General features: G+C 41.6%; 2 protein-coding genes across 3 annotated transcripts in view; both read left to right on the forward strand.

The window, feature by feature from the left end:
* The first annotated feature begins 607 nt into the window (after nt 1–607).
* On the forward strand, nt 608–24,790 carry scaf8 (SR-related CTD-associated factor 8). Of its 2 annotated transcripts, XM_047611020.1 has the most exons (21): nt 723–772; nt 1,670–1,753; nt 4,684–4,777; nt 15,605–15,649; nt 15,983–16,144; nt 16,368–16,524; nt 16,623–16,750; nt 16,885–17,061; nt 17,157–17,236; nt 17,334–17,445; nt 17,683–17,814; nt 17,986–18,095; nt 18,617–18,810; nt 18,894–18,994; nt 19,296–19,409; nt 19,573–19,729; nt 20,046–20,176; nt 20,492–20,633; nt 20,718–20,765; nt 20,859–21,077; nt 21,463–24,790. In XM_047611020.1, the coding sequence occupies exons 6-21, from the start codon at nt 16,446–16,448 to the stop codon at nt 23,373–23,375; spliced, it is 3,837 nt and encodes a 1,278-aa protein (XP_047466976.1). In that variant the 5' UTR covers nt 723–772; nt 1,670–1,753; nt 4,684–4,777; nt 15,605–15,649; nt 15,983–16,144; nt 16,368–16,445; the 3' UTR covers nt 23,376–24,790. The 2 variants fall into 2 exon arrangements, with proteins under 2 accessions (XP_047466975.1, XP_047466976.1); XM_047611019.1 differs by lacking the exon at nt 4,684–4,777 and having other exon boundaries at nt 608–772.
* tiam2a (TIAM Rac1 associated GEF 2a) overlaps nt 23,312–27,453 on the forward strand; it is an 84,297-nt gene continuing 80,155 nt past the window's right edge. The window contains exon 1 of the mRNA XM_047611016.1: nt 23,312–23,389. The gene's annotated coding sequence lies outside the window, so the exon portion shown is untranslated. The remainder of the gene's footprint in view (nt 23,390–27,453) is intronic.

Here is a 27,453-nt window from a genome sequence, read left to right on the forward strand (position 1 = left end):
CAGATTTTTTGCACAGGTGTCAAACATACGGGCCTATACGGGCCCTCCAGATGGTCTAATGTGGCCCGCAGCATGAATTTGCTATGTGTGAAAATTACATACATTATGAATGCAATTTTTCAATTAATATAACTTCTATTCCCAATCTATCCCCTGTTTTAGCCAGAGAAGTGGACAGAACTCATCACTGAGACCCAGGGTTAAATAGCAAACGGCAATCTGCCCCGATTTTTTTTTTTTTTTTTTTTGTAAAGGATACTTTATTAAATGTAAACATTTTCCTACTTTACTTGTACCTATTTGCACCAAAACAAAAGGGGAAAACTATTTTTGTTGTCATTATTTATTAGTTATTAAGCTGTTATGTTACTGGTCTGGCCCCCTTGAGATGAAATAATGGGTATGAAACTCAAATGAGTTTCACACCCAGTGTTATTATTAACTCTATACTACTACTACTACTACTACTACTACTACTACTACTAATAATAATAATAATAATAATAATAATAATAATAATAATAATTAATGACCACTGTATAGTACCTCGGTAAAACTGGTAGTGCCTCGAAGTTGACGCTAGGAGGCGCCGGTTCCTCCGCATATTCCCCATTGAGTAGGTTATGCGCCATATTGGCAGTCTCCTCCATCTCACCAAACGTCGGGCATGCACGTCTGTAACCGGTTATTGAGGAGACCTCTGTAAATACATACAGGGCGCTACGAGCCGAAATACAACACCATGGAGGCCGTCAAAGCCTTTAACAATGAGGTTTGTTTCGAACCCTTGCAGATAGCTGCATACCGAGAATGTGTTGTTGTCTAATTCAGTTAGTTGGCTAACGTTAGCCTCGCTAGCGTCAAGTAGCAGAAAAGAAGAGGGGTTAGCCTCACACAAGGCCGCTGTTTGTACACGGCTATGTAACGATAATGTAACGATAGGTGGCATTTAATCCACTGCAGAGACCATAGTTTAAAAGATATTGTGTTTCTAAATATACGCCGCGTTAATTTGCAAATGTATGAAAACGTGTTTTTCACCGACTGGTACTAACGCTAACTAGTTAGCTTCCAAGTTAGCTCAACCACCGGAGTTGCGTGATAACTTGGTAAAGCTAACTCACTGGCACGAACGTGGCCAAGATACCATTATGTCACTTAGCCAATTACCACACAAATCACATCTTCGTTAGCTGCTTGGTGCACACTGTGTACATGACCTACAGCAATGAAGCATCACAATGTTTCTATCCTGACCGTTAGCTACCAGAAGGCTCCAAGCTATTAGCGCTGGGATCGTTTGTCTGCATCGATACTGAAGTGTGTCTGTGCTTTTCCACTGCCCGTGTGAACGAGCAAATGCACACCCACGATCCACTCGCGACTGATAATTATTTAATCGACAACTGATGATGCGAATGATTATTTTTGTTGTAATGAATGTTACCATCAGATGCCACGATGCGCTCATTACACCGTTTTATTGTGAACTTAGCGGCCCTTTGATACCCAACATAATCCAAAATAAAGGGTTTTCAAATTGTGTACAGAGCTTGCAGAAGTACAGGCGGGAGGATGTGGTCGTTTACTTTTGACTATTATCGTCTCTTATGTAATAGCAGTTACATTGTATTACAAGATGTTCTCTTTGTCTCTTTTCATCCTTCAGTTGTACTCATTGAATGAGTACAAGCCGCCGATCTCCAAGGCCAAGATGACCCAGATCACCAAGTCTGGAATAAAGGCTATAAAAGTAAGTATGTAGTATTAAAGGATAGGCAGGTAATGGATAAATACAGAAATGGTCATTAAAGGGATCTGTTCCCCAACTCTTATCACTGTATATATCTTGATGAGTAAACATAAACATAAAATTAGTCTTTAGGGACAGTAGGTTTCAAACCATTTTGAATAGTAATAAACATTAAGCCACATTTCACGCACCAGTACCATGAAGGGATGCGTTCATTTATGTTTCTAAATAGATAGATTGGAACCTAGCAAATTGTGGAGTTGGTATTGACTTTCTTTACTCTGAACGTCAGCCTCAGACTGCAAACCCGTATGCGTCTTAATTAATACAGAATTTTTAAAACATTGTCTAAAATGTCTAAACATTGAAATGGTTTTGGAAAAAAAGTGTCCAACTTGTAGTCGCTGAAACTGAAAAAACTGTCACACTAATGAGGGTAAAAACTAAAAGACGAACATGCAAATGTAGAGTCTGTGGATCACAGACACAAATTGCTGTAATCCATCATAATTTATTTGCAAGACGCTGTTTTTCTTTTTGTGTTAGTGACCGGTTCCATCAGTGTGATGACAGCCCATTTACACTGTAGCCGGCCTTTTGACTTCATTTTTTCTGATAATAATTTAGCTCAACATGTGTAAATATATATTATTTTGGTGAGATTTATATCATACATTCTTACACGAGACAAAAAAAAAATATTTGAAATAAATATAAAGTATAGTTGTGATGACTATATACTTTCTACTTCTACTCTAAATTCTACTAGTGAGGAAGACTGAACAAACAGGGAAAAAGATTTTGCGAGAGTTGGTATTTGAGCCTTGTCATTGTCATATTTAAGAAGTGATGGAGCATTACATCATGAGTCGGGTACATATATTCATAGTTGGAGTCTCTGCAATTCCCTTATTGCTTTGTTTCAATTTGAAATTGATTAGCTATTATTACCCAGTTAGTAAAATAAAATCCGTAACACTTTGATCATTTCTGTTAAGCCTCGAGTCTGTTACTCATGTCATACCATATAGATATGTAGATGGTAGAGACATAATTCAGGCAAACAGTGAGAGTACGTTGCTTAGTTTGTGTGGGGAAAAAAAAGATTAGATGAAAACAGCAAGCCAAAATATGTTATTTTGATATTTCTGAACTGCTACTTTATACTGTAAGCACTGCCTAGTTCACAAGTGAGTTTCCATACAGGCAACGTTAAATAAATAATGTTGCTTATATTGATTCATTCGTGTTGGAGGCATGAGCCACAGGGCTGCAGGAGCAGTGAGATCATGTGGGAGTGGATGACTCAGGGCAAAAAATCCAGGAGGCTGAACAGATAGTATCAACAAAAGTGGATACTGTATAACATTTAGCAAATTATTAAACCTGTTGATTAAAGTGAAGTAGTTTCCTAGGCTTTTTATTTTCACATTTTTACTTTTCATAGTGCGAAAAGCAGGTGCCACCAACGTGACCATTACTTTACCAGTCTCAGTGCTTCTTTACTGTTGTTTCATGGCAGATTTTCTCTTGATGAGTTGTTGCACTGATTAGAAGCTGTGCTGGAGATTTGGTATTTAATTAGAACCGAATACTTTGTTTCTTAGTAATGGTAGTACAATAGACATGAAAAAGTTTAAACAGGAGTTACAGGAACAGACAAAAACACATCCTGTGTAAACAGTCTTACAGTCATTATTGACAATGGCTGCGACTTCTACTATTACAACAAACAAGACAAACGCCATCAGTTTATCATTGACTCTTACATCTGAATGTCAAAATGTCAGACTTGGCAAATGATCTTATAAAAATGACACCATATCAATATTTTGTTGTGACTGGAGGAGAAATTGCAACAAGATCTTGTACGTAGAGATACAGTCTGATAAATATGAGAGAGGGACGTTAAGGATATTATTCGTCAGTCTGGCAGATGTGTTGTCGAACTCTTGTAATTGACCAAACTAGAACCGACCCATATAATGAATATGAGCTTAAAGATACATAAAAGTGTTTTGCTTTTTGCTCAGTAAAGTATTTTGTAAGTATTAACACAACATTGTGTCCCATTGTGGGCAGTGTGTGTTTTTGAAGCCATATTTATTTGCATAAAGTACACAGACTGGTTGTGTGGTGGACTGTATTTGTTTACTAAAATTTGTAAATGTCCCCTTAATTCAAACACCAAATCTGATTGAATAACAAAAGCATTACTCTAACATTATGGCAACATTGTGACATTTTTGATACTTATCACCGGAACATGAGACACAGTGACCCAACCACTTCCTAAACTCATCATGTATGAGTCATAAACTCATCATTTGAGTCTTAAAAAAATCTTTTAATGCACTGAATTAGTAGTTCCACATAGGTTTTACGTTTTTTAATTCCCACGTGAAACTTGTTTTTGGCCCAGATATCGCACTCGTGTAACATAAACTATATTTGGGACGTGCTGCTACTTTTTACTGAATTTTCTATAAATGGTTTGTTAGAAGGGGAGTTTTTGGGTGTGCATTCCCTTTAAAACTGAATATGTGTCTGTTTTGCAATGAAGTTCCTCTCAGCTGTACATCCTCATTGCTGGTTTCCTGCACCCTGGCTCCATTGAAAAAACATAGTTTGTCATTATTTAATAACAACTAACCACGGCCCGTTGACCATTTCTGCGGTGATTAAGGGATAATCTTGGACAATTCCTTTTTCTTAACAAATGTATGAGTCTTATTATCACTACTACTACTACATGTTGAATCATTAACCTCTAGGCCTGACAGCACATGTTCAAGACACCAGCCCTTAACAATGAATCGTCCAATAATGTATTTCTAAGTTGTGTTTGTGCTCCTGTTTCTTAAGGAACTGTTTTGGTGTTGCTGTGCCTTGTGTTGCCTGTGAATAACACCCGTTTCCCCTTCCCTCAGCAGCTCTCCCAGCTCCCCCAAAGCACTGAAAGTGAAGCAGGAGGATGGGGTGGAGAGAGTTACAAAGAGATAAGAGAATCCCTTACCAGCTTAGGTAGGAGTATGGGTTGTTTCACAAGGAAGATGGAAGAAGACAAAAATGATTTAAACTTAATTTGTTCCCACACACCCAGGGAAGCAGGACTTTTGCTGTTCTTGTTGTCACACATTGGTCGATGTTGGTTTGAGCTCTTGATTGTGCTTGTAGTTGAGGGTTCAGTCTTTTTCTTTTCTTCTTGAATTATCTGATAGCAGTGTTGTGTTTCACAGGTGTCACGTCAGTTTCTGTGTTGTTTCGCACTGAATATTGATGGAGCTGGAGGAATCATTTGTTAGTGTGAGGTTTAAAATTAGGATTTGTGAAGACGCGTATCGTCAGGTTTCCACAGGTGATTTTAAAAATGTTGATTTATGGGTTCAAATTGCATTGATACATTTATGGCAAACATACAATTTTAATGATTCAGCTTTCGTCTCACATATATACACACACATATATATACACTTGTTTGCGTGACATAGGGTGATGAATACTTGTGTTTGATATGAGTGTTTTTACAGAACCATCACTTTGTGGCAGATTTTTAGGGAGTTAGTTGTAATTCAAAAGCTGGTGTCACATTAGTATGACAGTATTTATTAACATTGGTAATTTCAGTCATCCCTGGGGGTATTCAATGCCTAAACCTTGAATGTTTGTTCTGATAAAGCAGCAGGGATTTATGAGTCCTGCACGCACAGTATCTTCCTGTTGCTACAGGGAAGATTTCAGTCTAGTTTGCTTTACTGGTTGGTATTTTTAGTTTAGTTTAAGTGCTGATTTAATAACAAATTAGGGCTCTGTTCAATTTTTTATTCAGATTTTATGTTACAAATTTGATGCTGGTTGTTCAGTACTATGCTTAACCTAAGAAACAAGCTATCAGCTTAGTTTAGTTTTGATTTCAAATTCATGAGGACAACAAACAGTAAAACTAAGGCTGAGTTTATCCAGAATTTTATCCAGAGTTTTATCAGAATATGAGTTTGGTAACACAGATTAGATTTCATTAGAGAGAGTTGTTTCAATTTATACAGAGAAAAAAAAAATATTCTCAACACGCTTTTGAATAATCCTAGAACAAACATTGTGACATTTTGTTGCAAATTGAACTCAGATGACATGGATCAGTACACCACCATTACTCCTCTGTACATAGCTGCATAAAGTCCACCAAAACAATCTGATTGGCTGGGCACATCTTCACCAGTGTTATCCGTTCCCAATGGTTCCCAATTTCACAGAAGCGAAGAGAACCACAATATGTTGAAAGAGCATGTGCTGTAGGATCAGAGTGAGCTCTCCCCTTTACTGGAGTACAAGGCACAGTCTGTTGCTTCTGTGTGCTGCTAAGTCTGACATGCAAGAGTTGATTACAGATAGAGTAAAAGTCCTACATTTGTTGCCCTTCATGACAGCCATATAATCAAATCTGTTGATGGGCAGTGACGCTGTTTATCATACAGCGTTGTTCCAGGTGCACACGGACGTCTAAACTAGGCATTGCTGGGATCTGTTGTGTGTCCAACAGCAACTGAAAGCACAGCACAAGTTTTTTTCCCCTTGCAGTTCACAATCACAAGATTCTTTGTTCACTTATAGATACCATGTCCTCCTAGACAAGAACTGAGCAAATGGGACAGATGTGGACAATGCCACACATCGGTCCGTCTGTAGAGTTGTCACTCTTCTGTGTGTTTTGTCTCTCTGTGTTGTACTTCCAGCAGAAAGAGAGAAGCGTTCCTAATAACAATCTCTTAACACCCTTGGAATCACATAATATGTAATGCTACACAGATCCTCCTCTGTACACACAGAAATATTTAGGACTTAAAATCCAAAGATGTGGTGAACCAAGTTGATTAAGGTATGCAAGTTAAATAACAACACTGATGATATTTTCATCAAGAGCGAGTATAATAAAGTTATAGTCAGAGATCGACCGATATATCGGTCGATCTCTGCTGCAGACTTATTTTAATGATCATTCATAAGTCAAATCATTAAGGTAGGAAGTAGAGTTATTTTCCACGAAAAGAACTTTGTTTAGTTGTGAATGTGAACAACTAGTTTAACTGATATTAATTATAGTTAGTAGTTTGTTTGTCTAATGATGAGTTACTGATAGTTCAGACTTTTTACATGCTGCCTTGTAAAATAGTGCATTTTTTTAAAAGCGAATATTTTCAGTCATCACTTAGATAATGTTGAAACATTTAGAGTTAATAATGTGTCAGAAAGAAAGTTAATCTAGGATCAGTTACGTTTCTTTTGGTAATTCTAGTGTAAAGTCAAAGCTGTCAAGGGGATTAGACACTTGATAAATGTAGAACAGCCTGCCTGTCAAACTCTGCAGTGACCCTCATCTAATTTACATAGAATTAAAACTACATTTGATCACATACCGTAGAACACAGAAAGTCCCCTATTGTTTTATTTGTGGTATATTTGGTAAAAGAACTTTACACAAAAGAGGACGTAGAATGTTGACTCCCTAATATTTCTTATTAAAATGCAGAGCTTAATTTGTAGTTTTTCTGTACATACTGTTTAATATGATCTTATATTAAATATGGGACCTCCACGACTGTACCTGCAGCAGTAATCACGGTTCGTCCCTTTGTCTTAAGCTATTTGTTGACACAACATTAAAACTCCTGCGCGTCTGAGGCACTTTGTGCATATGAGTTTCTGTGCATCTTAATTACAGCTCGGACTAATCATAGGCTGTTTTCTCCCCTATATTGTGTTCAGATTCTTGTAATACGTTATATGTTCCAATGTTGCATTTAACTTTGACACGTTCATGTTTATAGGGTAGTTGGAAAAAAGTTGTACACAATTAACAAACAGCATTGCAGGAAGATTCGTGGTTGATGATAATTTAGCAGAAGTTTCAGGGAATTGTTGAATGGAAAGTGGAGGACATTGACCTTTATTCTGGTTTTGTGGTTCATGTACCAGTGTGCTGTATGTGAACCACATGTTTGTGTGAACATCTATATGACTGCACTAGTGATACCAGACACCTCTATCGAGTGTTCATTGCTTGGTTATATAATTCTAGTGGTATCGGCCAGTGGGTAACGCGTTCACAGTGCAAACAAACCGCTCCAGGGAGCGACCGTGAGCGGGCAGACCTCCCTCTTTAACCAATCTCAGCTCGGTGGATTTGTTATGGAACAAAGTGCAACTGCTGTGTGCACAGTAGCCCAAGCGAACTGACGTGGGGGAAACCCTCCCGGTTTCGGAACAACAAACTAGATGTGAAAGTGCTCATGGACTGAACAAGTTATGTTTTTATTCATCTTGACCTAGCAGCTCGTCGTAGCAGGAGAAAGTGATACTTGTTTTGGCAGAGATGGCTCAGTTACATGAAGTGTGTTAGTTAGTCATGTCACTTGGCATGAATAAAACATGGGGTGCTCAAACTAGCCCACCTAAATGTAGTGTAATTGTTTTTCATGTCATCAGTTATCCGTTTTTCTGCTATGACATGATAAAATCTCTGCTGCAAATACTTAGACTCCAGTCTGACTGAACCTGACAGGGGAAATTACCGGCCTCTGTGAAGTCAGTTTGAGAGAGGTGGTGGGATGGATGTGTCTGTAGCTGCTTTTCTATCACAGTTTTTACGAGATAAAAGGGAATTCTGTCATTTCGGTTAAGTTTCACTTTCTACGTGGTTCCATTGAAAGGTGTTTTGGGAATGAGCAGTAACTCTCATAAAGTCTCATCTCACGATATCACATAATAATGACTAATAATGAGACTTCACTTTGAGGAAGATGGGCTTCAAATGAAGTGGTCACATGACCCCCTATGTCATCTCCAGTGATGGGGAAATCTGGAAAAATTGAGTATTTCCATTGCACTTTTGCAATATACTTCCATATCTTCTGAAAAAAACACCTAATGAGAGCGTAAAAATGTTTCAGCGATGTTTGAGAGCTTGTTCAGAATGTAGGTGTTTCCGTTATCAGTTTTTTATTGCCACATTTAGGTTTTGCTCATTTCTTGGGATAATGGAAACACAGCATATGAGCAGTTCAGATATGCACTGGCTGTTGGAAAGTTCAGGAATTTTCCGGGTGTGCGTTTATGTCAGAACAACAACATGACTGGTGTGATCTGTGACAGCAGGTTGCAGCCGCCATCACCACTGAAATAATCTAGCACTCGTTGCTAAAGCTTTGATAGAAATAGAAACCTCACAGCCAGCAGTGCAGAGAAGGTTTGCTGAAAAGAAAAAGGCTTGTTAAGACAAAGAGGCTAAAACATCAGCGAGCAAGTGGTTGGATCATGTTGCCAAAGTAAAAAACTAAATGTTGTTACGCTTCAGCGTTAGATTCCCTTTGCTGATGTAACCATTAAACTAATGAGACAATATAACCATTAAACTAATGAGCTGTTAATGGGTGACCATGTCAATTTGATATTTTCTTCTAGACCACTTAATCCAGTAAAAATGATTGATGCTACAACGAAACAGTAATCCTCTTCAATCCAATCAAACGGCTGAATGTGGTTGTGAGCTAGAAAAGGAAAAGATTAAGGAGAAGGGAGCAATGACCAGCAGAGATCCAATTAGAGACACATTGTTGAATGTTATTGTGTGAATGAAGGAAACTGGAGCTTAATGCATCATTCATGTGGGAGAGTTGGATAACGTGGTTCAAGTTATTGTTTTTTCCAAGAAATGGAATGAATGGCAAATATGTTGCATAATATTCTTCACATTTTAAACAAACCTCTTGTGTCAGTTCCAGTGATGTGTATTAAATTAGGGCTAGGCAGTAGCAACTTTTTCCTAGTCCACCTAACATTTGTTACATCCTGGCTTTTGTAACTGCAGAGAAAATGAATGCATCGAGGTGTGAGAGGAGCAGGATACTCAACTCGAATGAGTTAAGGAGAGTCTCATGTTGATGATGGTTGGTTTTCATAACAAACAAGAGAGGTTACAGTTTATCCTTTCGTTCCTACTCGTGATTGGGACATTTCACCAAGCTACCAGACAAATGATTGCAAGGTGAAATTCTGAATGCGTCCTTTCGGCCAGTGCAGTTGTTGAAAAATGATGTTTGTTTGTAAAATACACTATTAGATTATTAGATTGCTTGTGGTTTCTGCTGTAGTGTGTAATATAAGGGAACTCCAAAATTCCTATCTATTATATGCATTTTTTCCAACTTTTAGTATAATTTTTATTTTATTTTTTTCCCTCTTATTTGTAATATTGTAACTCAAGCAATTTGTGCGTTTTCACAGAGTGGAAACGATAACTTAAAGCAATAGAGCTCAGACTGAATGCTTTATCACCTGACCTCCTTCAGTTTGTCTTTCATTTAATTCCCAATGTACACTGAATGAATTAAGCTTAATGCTGGCTTAACTGACTGTTATTTAGTTTATTTTTTCATTATTATTATTATTTAGTTATTTGATTTAAATCTGAAATTGACCTTTTGGGGTTTTTTTTATTAAAAGGAAACAATAGTTGAATAGAATTAAAGCTGGCGTCACCCTGTCTTTACAGTTCACATTATGTCAAAGTGCAGCCTGCATGGACATACTCATGCTCACTGCATCATCTTGACATAAATACCAACAGTACTGCGACCAACAGGTACCTAATGTTTAGTGATTAGTGAGTTTATACGCTGTAGTTCAGATTGTGCTTCATGCAAAAGATATCAGCAAAACATTCCAACTGCTCTTCTGTCTTATTGTGTTAAAACATAACATACACTGCCTGGCCAAAAAAAAAAGTCACCACTAAAAGAAGGTCCCGTGCTGTAATATTTCATTACACCGCCTTTAGCTTTGACTACTGGACGCATTCACTGGGGCATTGTTTTGATTATCTTCTGCAATGTCCAGTTTTGCATTCATTTTTCACCAAAACCTTGTGTTGATGATAGCAGAGTCTGACCACTGCGCAAAGCCTTCTCCAGCACGTCCCAAAAATTCTCAGTGGGGTTCAGTCCATGTGTGAAAATGATGCTTCATGCTCCCTGAACCACTCTTTCACAACTTGAGCCCCATGACTCCTGGCATTGTCATCATGAAATATGCCCTTGTCATCAGGGAAGAAAAAAAATCACTGATGGAGTAACCTGGTCATTAAGTATATTCAGGTAGTCAGCTGACCTCATTCTTAGGACATAATGATACTGTTGAGCAACCGCAGAAACCCCAGATCATAGCACTGAACCCACAGGCTTGTACAGTAGGAACTAGACATGATCTGCCTCACTTCTTAACCTGATGCTCCATCACTCTGGACCAGGGTCAATCTGGACTCATCAGACCACATGACCTTCTTCCATTACTCCAGAGTCCAGTCTTTACGCTCCCTAGCAAACTGAAGCATTGTTCTGGTTAGTCTCTCCGCTTAGTTTTCCTAAGGCTACACAGCTGTTCACTCCCAATCCCTGGAGTCCTTTCACATTGTACGTGTGGAAATGCTCATAGGCTCACTATTAAACGTAGCCCAGAGTTCTACTGTTGTTTTTCTTTGATTTGATTTCAACATCTACATGAGCGATTGTGGTCAGGATTTTTTTCTGACCGCATTTCCTTTTGGAAGATGATGGTTCTCCACTATCCTTCCAGTTTTTAATAATGCGTTCGACTGTTATTATTATACAATCTCCTTAGATGTTGCCTCTGCTTGATGCATGCCAATGATTTGACCCTTCTCAAACAGACTAACATCTTTTCCACGACCACGGCATGTGTCTTACAACATGGTCTGAAGAAATAAGAAACTACTCATCGCATCGGTTGGTGTTAAATAACTTGTTGCCAGCTGAAAGATAATATCCCATGCAGTAATTGTCCAATAGGAGACTTGTACCTATTTGCTTAGTTAAATCCCAGTGGCCTCTTTATTTTTGGCCAGGCAGTGTGTATTAAGAATAATCAAGTCTTAGAGCTACAGTGTCTCAGTGCTTTTATACACAGACAGACCACGGGAGCTGCTGTTGTTAATATGCTGCTCACACTGGACACCCTGTGTAGGTGGAGAATAAGGCTGAAAACATTATTTTTCATAATCCTTGATTGTTTTTTTAAAATGAGGCTGAGTAAGTCAGGGTGAATGTTGCGGGCAAAGTTCTTTGTGTCTTCTGCATTATGCTTGGACCAGTTGCTTGGAGACAGCACTGCAGCAAATTATGTTTTGTTAAAGTGTGTGTTTTTTACGTCTGTGATAAAGGTTTGTGCTCTGGTGGGTGGCTGTATGTCAAAAGGTGGAGAATCTCATGATTTAATTTCATCTTTATTCAATTCTTACTACAGGTCAATGCAGTAAGAATGGCTCTTCTTTCTGCATACTCTGTGACATGCAAGTTGTTATTTTTTAAGAGAAATTTGACATTTACTGACAAAATGAACAGTATTTTGAACCTTCAGTCACTGCAGTCCAAACCTTTTTACTCTTGAGGATGTTGAGGGTACATTTACACTTAAGAAGCAGGATTTGATGTTTAATGTTGAACTCACTAAACTGAAATTATTATTAAATCATTATTTTTAATGGCATTTTATTCAAATATTGGCTAAAAACACATAATCCATGGTCGGCAGCGGTCAGTAATTGGGATGGATTGTTATTAGCACCCTTATAAGGCTAGCTAGCCTTTTAGATAGTCCAAAATAGATAGTACAGATTCTTTCTGCTAAGTCTGAGATGTCAGTGCTTCTGTAATATCTCAGTGTTGAACGAGTGGCCAGTCTAGACAAGAATGTGAAGCACCAGATATTTTGCTGTGGTTTGCAATTGGGACTGGAGCTAGAACCTGACTACCGCCACTTCTTAGAAAAATCCGAGAGGAAACACTGTGTAGACAGTCAGACACATTTTCACTACCGACAGTATATTGACAGAATACTAATGTTTTGTTTAGGTGAGGGATGGGCATCTGGGTAGAGCATAAAAGTGTAGGGACAAAACCAAAAACCTCTGCTGCATTTTATTTGAGTTCTCACATGCTCATCTGGATCTGGAAACGATATGGGCTACAGGGTATGAAAACAGATTGCGACTTTGTGAATGTGGTCCCTGTCCCAGTTTACATGCAATGGAGAAAATCAAATTAGTGCCGGGAGCTACTGGTTGTGGAGCATGCACACGCACGTTGTCTACTTTAACTTTAACTATACTTAAGGCGTATATATGTTGGTGAAAATTTTTTTCTCGCATTATCCAATCGCAGAACTCTATTAGTCGGAGTAACACGTTTATATGGTCTTAAAGTGTCCAGTTAGTGGGATTAAGGTGATAATTGTTTATTTTTTTCACGTGCATGTAAATGTACTAACTATGCTGCTACTTACAGTTCAAATATAGGATTTACAAACTTCCCACACTAATCAGTAGCCTGTGTTAACCTCCACCTTTTCCATATCATCTTCAGAAAATTACACTATTAAACTATTATTAGGGCTGTTTAAGAAGCATGCTTCAATTATTTTTCTGCAATTTGCAAAAAGAGTTTTCCACTCAATGTTCTTTATTATCTTTATATATCTTTATAAGGGCTGTTTTATGTCATAATCACAGTATTTGATTCATCACATTTTCTTGCATATTTTTTTCTTTTCATGGCACTTTTGTTTTCATCAGACATCACTATCAAATCTGTCAAACTCCTTATCTGCAACTCTCCTCAGGCAGTAACTAAAATTGTTTTATTTAGCTAAACAACTATTTTATATCCGATACATCTAAGCTGACTGCTGAGCTTATAGTAACACTATTGGCACAACTCATTATGCTAGGCATGACAGGAAAGAACTGTTGTTTGGAGCTAGCTGGGCAATTTAGAGCAGTTATTTACCACAGTGTTTAGTTAAATGGTGCTTTCTGAAATGGAGACAAAAGCAAAAAGACAGCATGGTTCTTTTACCAAAAACTTGCAAGTCCAGATTCATCAGTTCAAACGGGGCATGAGGTTAAATCTCCACAAATTTGATTGATTTAATTTAATTAGTGTGGCCACAAATTAATGTCATACTGTTCATCTGCAGTTGCTGGAAGCCTTACCATACACTAAGCTTTTTTTTGGTAAAATATAAATGAGTTAAATTCTTCTAATAATGCCGTACTGCCATTTCCACGGTCAAGCTTTTATAAGTCTTTAAGATTTTACGTTTACCTTGCGTGCCAAGCTTTTCTGAAGACTTGTCATGCGCTTGTTTTAGAGGTTCTTTTCCTTCCATGTGCTTAGTAAAACAGGTTTTCATTAATCTAATACGCCTAAGTGAAGTGTAATTTATAATGAAAGAAGGCAGCCAGACTTCTGTTTTTGAAGAACAAAAGAAAAAAATAAACAGAGTTGTCCTCGAGTCACGCTCATTGTATTACTGTTACCTGGATAGTTGACATAGTGTTTTTAATTTCTGCAACTATAGAAATATGTGTTGGATGCTGCTGTTCTGTTGTCATTGAATCCATCTGATCATCATTCTTAATGGACTCATGCTTTCTTCAAACTCACTGAAAAGTTGCTGACAGTTTATTATTCCTGAACCTCAATGAATTTCGATTTTGACAGTGACACCTAACATTTTATTTAATTACAATTGTTTTACTTCTCAATGATGTTTGGGTCATTACATGTACTATACCTCCATCTGCTGGCCGATTGGAGAACTTGTGGTTTTAATTGGAAAACAATGACTTTCCTTGGGTTTTATGTAGTATGTGTTTCCACATCTTTTTGCTCATTTGTTCACTGATGAACTGACACCAAGTGATTCTGCTGCATCATATGTACAAATGAGACTGAATGTTAATGTTAATGTTACACTTGTACATACAGTGTAAACCTTTCACAGATACTGTGCCAAAATATATTTTCATACTTCCACACTAGGTGAAAGATGGTTGTGGTGGGCAGTCCTGGCGTGAAGAAGCCACTTGGATGAGTAGTGAAATGAAAAAATGGAAAGAAGATGGCCAGTTGCCTCTGTTTATCTTTGGTTTTAGATACGTGAGATGTAGCTCTATGGTAGCTGTGGTGTCAATGGTGCGGAAAAATGACCATTGACTAAAAAGCGCTGCAACAGATTGGGCCTTGGGTGTTATTAACCTGAATTTTATGACAAATTGTTTTTCTTTCTCTCTCCCATTCACATTCTGAGCAACATCATGTCCTAAATTAGTATTTTGGTTGATCTCTTATCGATGGCTTGGCCCAAACTACCATAAGCACTCGGTTTCTCACTCCTTAATCGTTGGCTAACTGTCATTTTTCAGTGGCAAAATCTGGCAAGGCACAGCACATTAAACATGATTGTTTTGTGTTTGACATGCTGGTCTTTGGATTTGTTTCCTTAAACTTTTACTTCACTATCTGTGCTCATGTACACAAATACTTTGCAGTTACTTGTATTTTAGTTTTTAATGTACATAAATGAAATATTCTGTCCTGATGGTTGATGTTTGTGGCTTCCTTTCATTATTATTATTATAGTTCTTATATAAGACATTGCATTTATATGCCCCTATGAAAGTACAGCTTGGGCGATGTAATGTTTTTTTTTTCTGGTTTTGTACAAATTATATATCTTCTAGTAGACAAAATTATGGCTAATCCTTCTGTTTTCGGTGTCAGTAAGGGGTGCTGGCAGTGGAGGTGTTTAAGAGCGATGGGAAAATTGGAGAGGTGTTCTAACTAATATTCAGTCTGAGTATTTTCTGTTCCGTGTTCATGTTTTTAATAGGCAGCGCTACTGTCTTTTTACTCTTGTCTGCACCAATACTGTGGCTGTAAGTAGTGCGCCACTGCTGTTCAGGTCACTCAAAAGGTTTTTCCTTTGCTTCCCTTTCAGTTCTACAAGCACGTTGTCCAGAGTGTAGAGAAGTTCATACAAAAGGTGAGTTATACTTTAAATAAGGATCAGTCAGTTTCATCCCCCAAAGACTGTAAACCATGAAGAAGAACGTTTACATTTTCTACATGTGATTATGGGGTCAATTTTAAAAAAAATGTGTAGATGGGAAGATGATCCATTTAATAGTATCGCACCAGTGTTTTTCTTTTCACTGTCAATGTGCTTTAACAATTTCATAAATTGTTAGTGACCAACTTTAACTAATACTTTAAATTGGTGCATTTGTTGCTTAATGAATGAATGAAGAACCCACAGGAAGTGTTTCATTTCTCACTGTTGTATATTCTTAACACCAGATATCTGATTATTCCACAGTGCAAGCCAGAATACAAGGTCCCAGGGCTGTATGTCATCGACTCAATTGTCAGACAGTCACGACACCAGTTTGGCACAGAGAAGGATGTTTTTGCTCCACGCTTCAGCAAGAACATCATTGCGACGTTTCAGCATCTCTACCGCTGCCCTTCAGATGATAAGGTCAGGCAGTTTTTAATAGAGTTTCACTTCCTCTCTGTTGCTTTTCTGTAGCTGGTCATGGTTTAATGGGAGTTGATTGTGGGTTTCTTGATTTATAGGATATAGGACTGGACTAGTGGTTTGAGAACAAGATGATATGACAGACAGACAATCCACCCAAATATAATAAAGTGGAATATCCGACAATGGTTGTAAGATATTTTGTCTTTATTGATGTTTCCAGAGTAAGATAGTGAGAGTCCTGAATCTATGGCAAAAGAATGCTGTCTTCAAGAGTGACATCATTCAGCCTCTGTTGGACATGGCTGCAGGGATTCCTCCTCCCAGCGTCACACCCGTCATGCCCAGCAGTGCTTCCCAGGTCAACAACACCACCCCTGGTCAGTAAGAGCCCATGTGTAGAGTAAAACACATATATTCTGCCACTATATCCTGCAGAGTAAGTTTACCTCATGTTGTCGTCTCCCTCTGAATCTAGGCACCCCAGCTACACCAGCCACTCCAGCCAATATAGTCCAGGCTCTACCTGACTGGGCTTCCCAGATTACCAACACAGACACTGTGGCTGCTGTTGCGCAGATCTTACAGAGTCCCCAGGGACAACAGGTCGGTGAATATATCTCCGTTACTAAACTGTTTCTGAGTGAATTTAGTTTTTTATTTACATGATGTGACATGATATTTGTTTATTTGCTTGTGTTTAAAATGTGTCCAATACATTGCATTGTCACCTGTTACAGCTGCAGCAGCTGGTCCAGAGTCTGCAGATGCAGCAACAGAAGCCTCAGCCATCTCTGCTGCAGGCCTTGGATGCTGGCCTGGTGGTGCAGTTGCAAGCTCTGACAGCTCAACTCACCGCCGCCGCTACAGCCAACAGCCTCAACCCTTTGGAGCAGCGGGTCTCCTCTTTTAATAAGGTAATGGAGCAGACAGTAGCCATTGCTCTTTTTTTTTTCTTTCTGTTACGTATGTGTTGCTTTATCTCTTCTAATGTGATTACTTTGTGTCTCAGAAACTTTTGGGTCCTTTTGACTTTGGGAATGATTCTGAACGCGGCGAGGAGTCTAAGAAGGACAGCTCATCAACTCAACTGTGAGTGTAGTGGGCCTAATTGCTACCTTGTTAATAATCTATCTAGAGCTCATGTCCCTTCATTGTTGTATCTAATCAATCCTCTGACCACTTGTAGGCCCATGGTGTCCGAGCCCATGAACAGCTCCCTTTTCCATCAGTTGGCCGAGCAACTACAACAGCAAAACCTGGAGCAGTTTCAGAAGCAGCTGCTTGAGCACCAACAGAAGGTATTTCATCTGCACAAAAACATCACTGCTTTGTTAACATTTTTTATGATGGATGATCTACTGTTAAAGGCTGTTTTTTATCAATTAGGATGTAATATAATAAATAAGTAATAAAGGATGAAGAATAAAGGATATAATTCCGTATTATAGTTATTTATTATTATTATTATTTTGGTTTCCTGTTCAAGTTGGATACTCCTTATACTATGTAATAATTCTGGCCTTGTTTTTTTCTAGGCAATGAACATAGAAGGACAGGACTCTATCTTTGGACAAGAGAACTCGGTTGCGACTGCTCAGAGCAGCAGTCAGTCACAGCTTACTGAGCCAGAGAATAAGGTGGATGACTCCATAGACAACCAGCAGGAGGTATTTCTCTTGGTCAATGTGCCATTACCAAAAACTTCTTTTTAAATTTATACATGGATTGTATGTATTCAGGTTTATAACAGAAAAGCTGCATAATGTAATTATTTACAGTATGCCTAGATACCGAGATACTTTACTGCATGCCCTGAATATTAACAATGTCCTCTTTAGGACATGGATCTCGACGAGGGCCCTGATGGGATGGAAGAGGAGATCTTTGAGACAGAGGAGAAAAAGACCTTAAGCACACGATCCAGAACACGCTCAAGGTCACGCTCTAGGTCAGTCCCGTTTGTTTCTGAAATCTCATTTTGTGGAAAATGATTGTGAATGTGACTGGAATATTGAATTATCCATTAATATTGAAGAAGCTATGAAATGCTAACTACGCTGGGGGGAAGAGCGCTTGATGTCCTAAAGGTCAAATGATGCACAAGAAGCTGTATAGAACTGGTTCTGACCAGAGGATGTCTTTCAGTAATTCTGCTCCCTATGACCTTGTGTATTTGTCTATTTTAGAATATGTGTAAGTGTTAAATGTTAATACTTCTGTTTCCTTTCCATATCTAGTTCAGTCCAAGGTTGTTGTGAACCCAATTACAGGGTTATTGATTGTGTTCTCAAGTAGAGGTGTTAGTTAAAGCTTCCTTAAATTCACATATAGCTATAGTTCCTTAATGTCAGTGCAGCAGTAAATTGTGAAAACTGGGTTTGATCTTCTAAAAAAGTGGTGTCAAATTTTGTATGTCACATAGTCAGCTTGGATAGAATTACTAAGTGTTTCTGTGTTGTTTCTTGGTAGGTCTCCCAAAAGGAGAAGGTCCAGATCTCGCTCTGGCTCACGGAAACGTAAGCACCGCAAACGGTCACGGTCACGCTCCAGAGATCGCAAGAGGAAATCATCTCGGTCGTACTCAAGTGAACGTCGCGCCAGAGAACGGGAAAAGGAGAGGCAGAAGAAAGGGCTGCCTCCCATAAGATCCAAGACACTAAGTGGTTCGTGGAAGTCATTTCTGACCAGATGTTTCGCTTATTATTTTCTGAATGAACTTTAATTATTTTGTCTTCTCCTTACCTAGTGTGCAGCACTACTCTGTGGGTGGGCCAAGTGGACAAAAAGGCAACTCAGCAAGACCTCACCAATCTGTTTGAAGAGTTTGGCCAGATAGAGTCCATCAATGTAAGCAGACTTCTAATTTATCGGTAGTGTATCAGACAGTTCTTTGATCATCAAAAGCTTTAAAAGAAATGTGATGAGGGAGTGCGTCATTACCCCAGTGTTGACCTTAAGCTTCAATGATTTTGAACTACTGCCTATCCTTTTCTGTCATTTTTCTATATGGTGTATTCTCTGTGATTTTCTATCTCGATAAGTCTTCATACCCAAGTCTATTGGTATTCTTGGTTATGGTCAAGTGTTGTTGTTTAACCTTCCTATGTCCTATGTAATACAATCTGTGTGTTTGTGCGTCTCTCTGCAGATGATCCCTCCCAGAGGCTGTGCCTACATCTGTATGGTCCACAGACAGGATGCATACCGTGCCCGCCAGAAGCTCAGTACTGGCTCTTTTAAGATTGGCTCCAAGATCATTAAGGTCCCATTTCCTTTATAATTTAATTCATTAAATTCTCTCTGCTTTTTCTTCTAATGCCATTTTCTTTTGACCTCCACTGGTGAAAGATTAACTTTCCGAGCACATCATTGTACGCTTCCTGCAAAACGCTGTTTCTTGACCTTTGCGTGTCCATCTGATGCAGATTGCATGGGCTCTGAACAAAGGTGTGAAGCAGGAGTACAAGCAGTTTTGGGATGTGGACCTGGGTGTCACCTACATACCGTGGGAGAAAGTGAAGCTGGACGATCTGGATGGCTTTGCTGAAGGAGGAATCATTGACCAGGAGACAGTCAATGATGGTGAAGAGAAACACTTCTTTCTTTGGCACAGACACTTAAGTCTGTTTGTTCAGTAGCTGTGCTTGTTAAGCATAAACGGGACACAGACAATTTTACATCCGTATGATGAAAGCACACATTTCATCAATTACTTGAATTTGTTTTCTGCCCCATTACTTCCGTTTGTTTTATAATGACTATGCAAATCCTAAAGGATAAGGAATGTCATTGTAAAACCCAATGGAGAGTAAAGATTTGGTTTGTTTGTTTGTTTATCTTAGTCCAAACACATAATTGGACAATAGTTAACTCTTCATCGTTTTGTCTACGTCTCCAGAGTGGGAAGCAGCTAAAAATTCTGAACCAGCCAAGGAAGCTACAAGTCAGCAAGTAAGCGCTGAGACCGCAGCAGCATCTAACACCCAAACTGAGACGTACAACCAGCAGGTCACCATGATGCCTGTACAGGTATGGAAGTAGATAGGTTGTCAACAGTTTGCCTGACATAGTCCACTTCTCATCAGAGTATGTATCTAGTAATACACATTAAAAGTATCTCTGCATGTAATTGATAGTCCTACAAAAGGACACCAAACCACAAGTCTTTGAACAGCTCATTTCTGTAAACAAATTCAACTCCATCATTCTCAGTTGACCTGAATGACTGTCTATCACCACATAAAGGGCAGCAATGGGCTTGAACACCCACAGACTATTAATGTATCATTGTTTCGTATGTTCACTCATATCTCGCATCATGTCTCGCATATGTCTCATATTCAGCTTTCAGTGCCGCAGGCAGTTCCCAGTGCTGTAGGCTTGGTGCCTCCCACTTTCCCTGTCACTATGAGTATACCCCCACCAGGCTACGGGCCACCACCACCCTTCATAAGGGCTGGCTTCAACGCCTCACAGCCTCCACCAGGTAAATGATACAAGCAGTTGTCTAAAAAAAAATCAGACCTACAGAAATTCTCCAGCTTACTCCAAGTTATTATTTGTTGTGCAGGTTTCCTGCAGGCTGCACACACAGCAGCAATGGCTTCAGCAACTACTTGTAAGTATGACGTTATACCCTTATGACTAATACCTACATAGTTAAAAAATCATAAGTTTGGATTAAATTTGTTGTTTCTCTTTTCACCTATAGCTCTAGTCCAGCCGTCAATGGCCTCCAGCCAAGACGTCAAGGAATCACCATTCAGTGCAATGATTCCTCCAACAAGCATCCCTGGCAGCTTCATGCCCACAGCCATCCCCGGAGCTGGTGTGTTCAACCCGGTGGGAGTCCAAACTCAGCAGTCCGCTAATGACAAGACTCCACAGTCTGCAGAGGGTATGGATGCTGCTGCAGAACTTACTCTGCAAGGTGAGATGATGCTTTTTGAATCCCAATAAAAATCATCTTTCATTTTAAGATCATATGTGGGGGTTTTATAAATACTAAGTTTATAGCAGAGGTGAAGTTTGAGAGTTTGTGTGTGTACCACCACATTGGAAACATGTCTCTGAGCCAAAAGACCCTAATTAACAGCCGTCTTGTTTGCACCTTCAGAGCTAATGAGGTGAATCTTAATGCTACATAAAAGTGGTATCAGGCACAGTTGTATCTAAGCTGTTTTACAAAGATTAATTTAGGTGAGCACAGTATCATACTGACACCTGACACTCTGGTTCTAGTGCATCCCTTATTTATGGATTTCTGTTTGCCCACGAAGAATTTTAATTTTATTTTCTGTGTGTTGTTTCTCCAGGTATGCAGAATGCAGTCCGTAGTGGGATGGGTCTTCTTGGCATGCATCCTACAGCTTCCCTCACACACACGCTGCATCAGTCCGGTCTGGGTGGGCAGAGAATGCCCGGGCTGCTGCCCCTGGATGTGCGACCCAACCTCCTCCAGTCTGGTGCAGCTGCCCGCTTCCCCCTCCTCATGCAACAGGGTCCCGCACAACAAGCTGCCGGCCTCCTCGACGCCTCCCTCCAGGCTCAGGCCCGTGCCAGGGCCCCCTTCGCTCAGCTCGACCCCTTCAACAGGGCCCCCAACATCAACAATGAAAACGTGTCTAAAACAGAAGATGAACCTTCCACTGGGGCTGATGAGGGCAAAGACCAGGACTACCGCTTCCCCCCGATGGAAAAGCAGAGCACAGGCCTGCTGCGGACGCCTCCGCCGGAGCATCGGGAGCCACTGGGAGGTGGCGGAGGCGCGGGAGGTGTCAGGCCGCCGTTGCTCCAGACGCCAGGGAACCCTCCAGCCAGATCCAGCCTAGTGGGACGTCTGCAGGCCCTCGCAGGCTTCACTCCTGATAACCACTGGAACCAAACCAGAGGGGACTTTGATGAAAGAGATGGCATGCGCGGAGGCTCACAGACCCCAGGTGGTCCAAAAGGCTTCCAGGACGACCGCCAGAATTTCCCGAACCGCTTTGACAACCGTCCTGGGACGGCAGGGGGGGCGGCTGGTGCTTCTGGAAACGCTGGATCTGCTGGGGGGGCGCAGCCCTGGAACCGTAGCGGCGGTGCCGCAGCTCCCTTTGACAGTGAACTTCACCAAGACCTCGATGAACGAAGGCGTCCGTGGGAGAGACAAAGAGACAGAGATGAAAGAGATTTTGACTTCAGGAGAGAGATGAATGGCAGCCGCCACAGCCGGGAGAGAGAGCGCGAGAGGGAGCGAGAGAGGGACAGAGACAGAGACAGAGACAGAGATCGCGGCCGAGACCGCACCAGAGAGCATGAACGAGACAGAGACCACGACAAAGATAGGGATCGCGAACGTGGGAGCTGGACGCCTCTCCTCCCTCTCCCTACACCCCTGCTTCCAACTCCAACTCTTAATCCTAACCTCGCACTGAACCAAGGCAAACTGCTCCCCCCTCTCAAACTGAACCCTCAGATTCAGTCCCGATTCCAGTCCCCTCTTTTGCCTCAGGCTCAGGCCAAACCTCCTCTCCTGGGTTTGAATCAGCTGCTGCCTCAGGTTCCTCCTCCTTTACAGAGCCAGGCAGCCGCGTCCAAGCCCCAGTCAGAAAGCCCTGTCCAATCTGAGACATCTCAGACGCAGTCGCCACCTTCAGCCCATTCACCGCCCTCAACCCACTCACCGGAGCCGTCATCCGACAACAGCGGTCAGAGCACGCAGACCGAGGCTCCCGCTCAGTCCGAGTCTCCGCAGCCAGAGGCCCCCGCACACACACAGTCCGCATCCCAGCCCACAGCCGAATCCCCCTCCCCCAAAGCCACTCCTTCTCCCGACGTAGAGACCCCAAGCAACGCCTCACCGCTGGCCGAGGCCTCGTCCCAGGACTCACTTGCGGCCTTCGCACAAGCTACCAGCCCCCCTGAGGATTCGGTTCACTCTCTGGAGGAGCAGGAGAGCCCGCAGAGGGACGAGGAGGAGTCACAAGAGGGAGCTTCCTCGCCCCAACCCGAGTGGGCCAATGGACCCGCGATGGACAATATTGCTATGGCTGAGCCCACGCCCGAGGCCTCGCCCGAGCCCGCACCAGACCCTTCCTTTGATTCTTTGCTCCCTGAAAGTGAAACAGAGTCACAACAGGAGCTGCCTGCCTCTCCTAAGGACGCAGACAATGAACAGAGTGAGCCCATGGAGGAAGCTGCGAGTCAGCCAGTGGTAGACACTGTCACAGACACTGAGGGGACATAATCATCACTCAGTAGGTAAAAGATCATTTTGTAAAGTTGTCTCTTCTTCTCTGTGCTCATGTCAGATAAACCACCCCCACAACACGGGACATGACGAATACTGACTCACACCAGTTATTGTCTAATAACAAATGATTTTATCTCTCACGATTACCAGTGTACTTAAATAGAAGGCTCTTAGCTGTTTTATGGATAGAACATTTTGTTTGTATTTTATTTCCTTTTTCCTTTTTTAAATTTTAATGCCACGTCACCCATTTTAATTAATGTAAGCTTGGTAAATCTATTCAATTGCCTGCCAAAATGTTTCAATTGTATATGGGGAAAATTAGCTTTGACCTTCCTATGGAAGAGAGTAATAACTCCTGGCTGATCGACAACGGATTGAATGCAAAGACATGTGATACTTGAACAAGGCAGCTGCTGGCCCCGATTTCTGTCTGCTCTCCTTTTAAAATGCTGCTGCAGTTTTTAATGAATGCTTTTGTGCTGTCCTACAATGCTTTCTTTTTCTAAGCAGAACAAATAGCCCACATACAGCGAGACCAGCACAGCTGCTTGTAATTGGAGAAACATTTTTGAAATTGAAAAACATGAAAATGTTGTATCCCCAAAAATAAATGTGTGTAATTTGTTTTTAATTATTCAGTGAACACAAACAGAGAAATGACATGAGAGGGGGAAGGAAAAGAAAATGAACAGAGGGATGTTCTGATGTCGGGTGCATATTGTTTTAGTATGAAATAAACATGCTTTGTCTGTTTCAAAACACATGCTTTTAGGACTGTTTTCTGACCCAGGACCATTGGAAAAAACGCATACCGCTTTACAGACTCGTACACACTGTGTGCTGTCACTTCAGTCGATTTGATGTTCTCGCAACTCAAGTTGCTGCTATACCATCCATCCACAGAGCACTTTGTTGGATGCAACCGTGGGACTTGTAGCTTTTAGTTTCTGATGACTTCAGCCTGTACGTTTCCCTAAGCGTTTGCTGGGTGACTGTTGAGGATGGGATTGTGCCTTTTCTTTGAATGGACTTGTCGTTCACGATGTTACCCAACGCTACTGTGTGACGTACGCCAGACTGTGCGTGCGGCTGGGTTTCAGACAGCTCTCTGAAACAGACGCTGCCCGCACAGAATTGACTGACCTACCGCTTGAATGGTAGCCGCGCAGTTTGTACAGCACCCGCCTAGAGGAGAACAATATATATATATATATATATATACCCCATCGTTCTGTGCATGCAGGCCTGTAGCCATGTTTTAACCCTTCTGTCTCTCCTGTTCATTTCATACTTGTAGTGGTTTTCTGTTGAGACGTACTACTAGAAATCCGTAGTCTGCTGTTCTCTCAGACCAAATGTCTACTACAGGAGATGTGATGTTGAATAAAAGTTGAAGGTGCATCAGATTTCCACCCCTGTTACTGTCATGAATTTTAATTTAGTTGAATTTCACTCGCGATGGAAACCGGGGCAACTTGGATAGTTTCGACTCATCTTAGTAGTTAAAATCACTAAACATGTCGAGATTATTAGACACACATACCTAACTTTGAGATAACACATGTTTATCTCTAAGCATCTAAAAACAAACGTTGGTTACATTAAGTGCAGAGGCACACAATAGAAAATATACTAAGTATTTAAGATGCAGAAGGAAGGTGATAAAATATCAATAATCCTCTATAATCCTCTAATATTTTGTACTTCTCTCCCAACAATAAAGGTGTATGTTATTACTAGATGCCCTCTTTTTAAAGCGAAATTCTTCAAGCACATTCTCAAGCCTATATTTAATTTTTTAAAGAAAAGCATCTCCACGGAACAAAGGGGAAAGGAGGGGAATAAATAAAACAAGGAGATGCTGCCTACGTTACTCCCTCCGCCCTGCACTGCCGGGGACCCAGCTGCTACCGCTGGAGGAGGTGCTTACTCAGCAAATACGAGCTCCTCTCGGCTCGTTTATAGCCCGACCGGTGCCACGGAGCGCGAGCCCGAGGATTTATTTAAACAATCGCCTCCATCGCGGCGTCTACTGATGCCGTTTCAGCGCTTTCTATTATCGCAGCCGTACAACAATGGCGCGCGGGGGAGCAGTCCAGCATGCTGCGTGATGCCTCTACCTCCAATTACATATGAGTTTATGAGCTAATCCGAGCATTCAAGGGGGGGAAAAAAAAAAATCTGTATTTCGTAATCTGGATTAAGCATTTAGAGACCGGGTTACTGCTGAAAATATCCAGTAGTATGACTCAGTCCAAACAGCCCAGGCGGTGAGCCAGGTCCAGGCAGCTCCCCGTGATCTCCCCTTAGAAAGAGTTGACAGGGACTTTGAATCAACCGCTATCTGCCCTCAAACAGGCGCACGTGCGCGTGTCGTTTGCTAGCAACAAAAATAAATCCTCGCCCTACCCACTCGAGCATCCTTCAGCTGTTAAAAGCCGAATCGCACGTTTGGGCCGTTTAGATTTGGAGACGCGGTGAGATGGACTGTGCACGTGCAGACGTAGCGTCCACATGCTTATTCCTTCTTGGCAAACCTCACCTCGCAGACGCACACCCGTCTGTAGTCTGATCTCGCCGAGCCATTTGCACATCACAACCGGTCAATGCTCCGTGTGAGTGCAGGCCGGGCCCACGCACAGAGAGCAAAGCACGCCTGACCTTTAGCTGAGGATTACCCCAGCGTGGGCAACTCATCGGGGCATCGAAACTATACCGGCGGGGAGTGATGACACACTGCCAGATCAGGCCCCGGTGGTCGTGCTAATGTGTGGTTTTGACTTTGGGTCAGATGCAGAGGAGTCCCCTGCTGTGAGGAAGTCAATTAGACAGGGTGCTTCTGAATGTCAGCCTTGTCGGTGGGTTTTACCATGAGGACAATATAAAATCTTGTGGTGTATTAGCAGAACTCCAAGGCTCGATCCGTTCTATGACGAGCCTTTCTCCGGAGTTATTAACATTATATGCCGGAGGTGCATTTCCAGCACAGATGCCGTTTTAGGCGTAGTGGCAGTACCGCTTCCGACCATTTGAGGTCAGTGTGGCACCGCGCTGATCGGTATCGCGGGGCAATGAGCTCAGTGCAGACTTGATTCTTGGAGTGCGACAGCTCAAAATCTGCAGTGCTCACCTCTCTTACCTCGCCACTGGCACGGCAAAACAGACCTCCACACAAAAGCCCCTCCTCTGAAAACAACTGGCTCGGCGTAAGGACGAACCCGTAGACGATCCCTCACCCAGCCAGGAGCTTCACGGTGCCACCTCACAGCAAATTAATTCATCAGATCCCTCTTTCAGTACCTTTTCGGGATCAATATAGGTGCGGTGTGATAAATGGGATGAGGTCCTTTTTTCTTTTTTTTGCGAGGGACTTGGCTGTTTCCTGCAGCTTTTCAGTTGCTGCATTCTTAATTGATTAAAGCTATCGATTAGGACTCCCAAGGCCTCCAGACTAAAATCAGCCTTTTTTTGTCCCATGGCCACATATATTCATATTCGCACACAGTGCAAGCCTGTGCCAAATGGAGAGAGACGGAGGGTGTTAGCTTGACTGCTCGCGCCGATTCGTGAGCGCCGGAGATCGAGTTAGAGGGGAAAAAACAGAGCCATCTATCTTCCGTCCGCCTAGTTATGCAGGAGAGGAATCCCCTATCTCAGCCGGCAGCCACGGTAATTACTCACCACTGTGGGTGTGCGCATAACTTTCCTCCCGCTTTCAAGAAGCCACTGCCTGTCTGGCTCGCCGTTATCAGGGCCAGCAGATTCTCCCAGGCTGGGAGGGGTCCAAAGTTCCCCTCACCCGAGAACTCGGCCTCGTCCCGAGTTCAAGCGAAGCCGCCGGCCGCGCCCTGCTGCGACTTGGCGGAGAGGAGCTGGGGGGGGAGGGTTGGAGGAAGGTAGCACAGTTGTCCCGTCGCACCGAGTCAGAGCGGCAGGCCCGGGGGGTGGTCGGTGGTGGGGGTTTAGCGGCGTGCTCGAGAGCACGTCAAGCAGCAGCAGTCAGGCTGGAAACAGAGGCCTTCAGGTCTCCACTCCTTCAGACTCCAGTGTGAATTTTAATGCGAAACAG

The sequence above is a fragment of the Mugil cephalus genome, chromosome 17 (genome assembly GCF_022458985.1).
Source record: "Mugil cephalus isolate CIBA_MC_2020 chromosome 17, CIBA_Mcephalus_1.1, whole genome shotgun sequence".
Classification (NCBI taxonomy): Eukaryota; Metazoa; Chordata; class Actinopteri; order Mugiliformes; family Mugilidae; genus Mugil; species Mugil cephalus.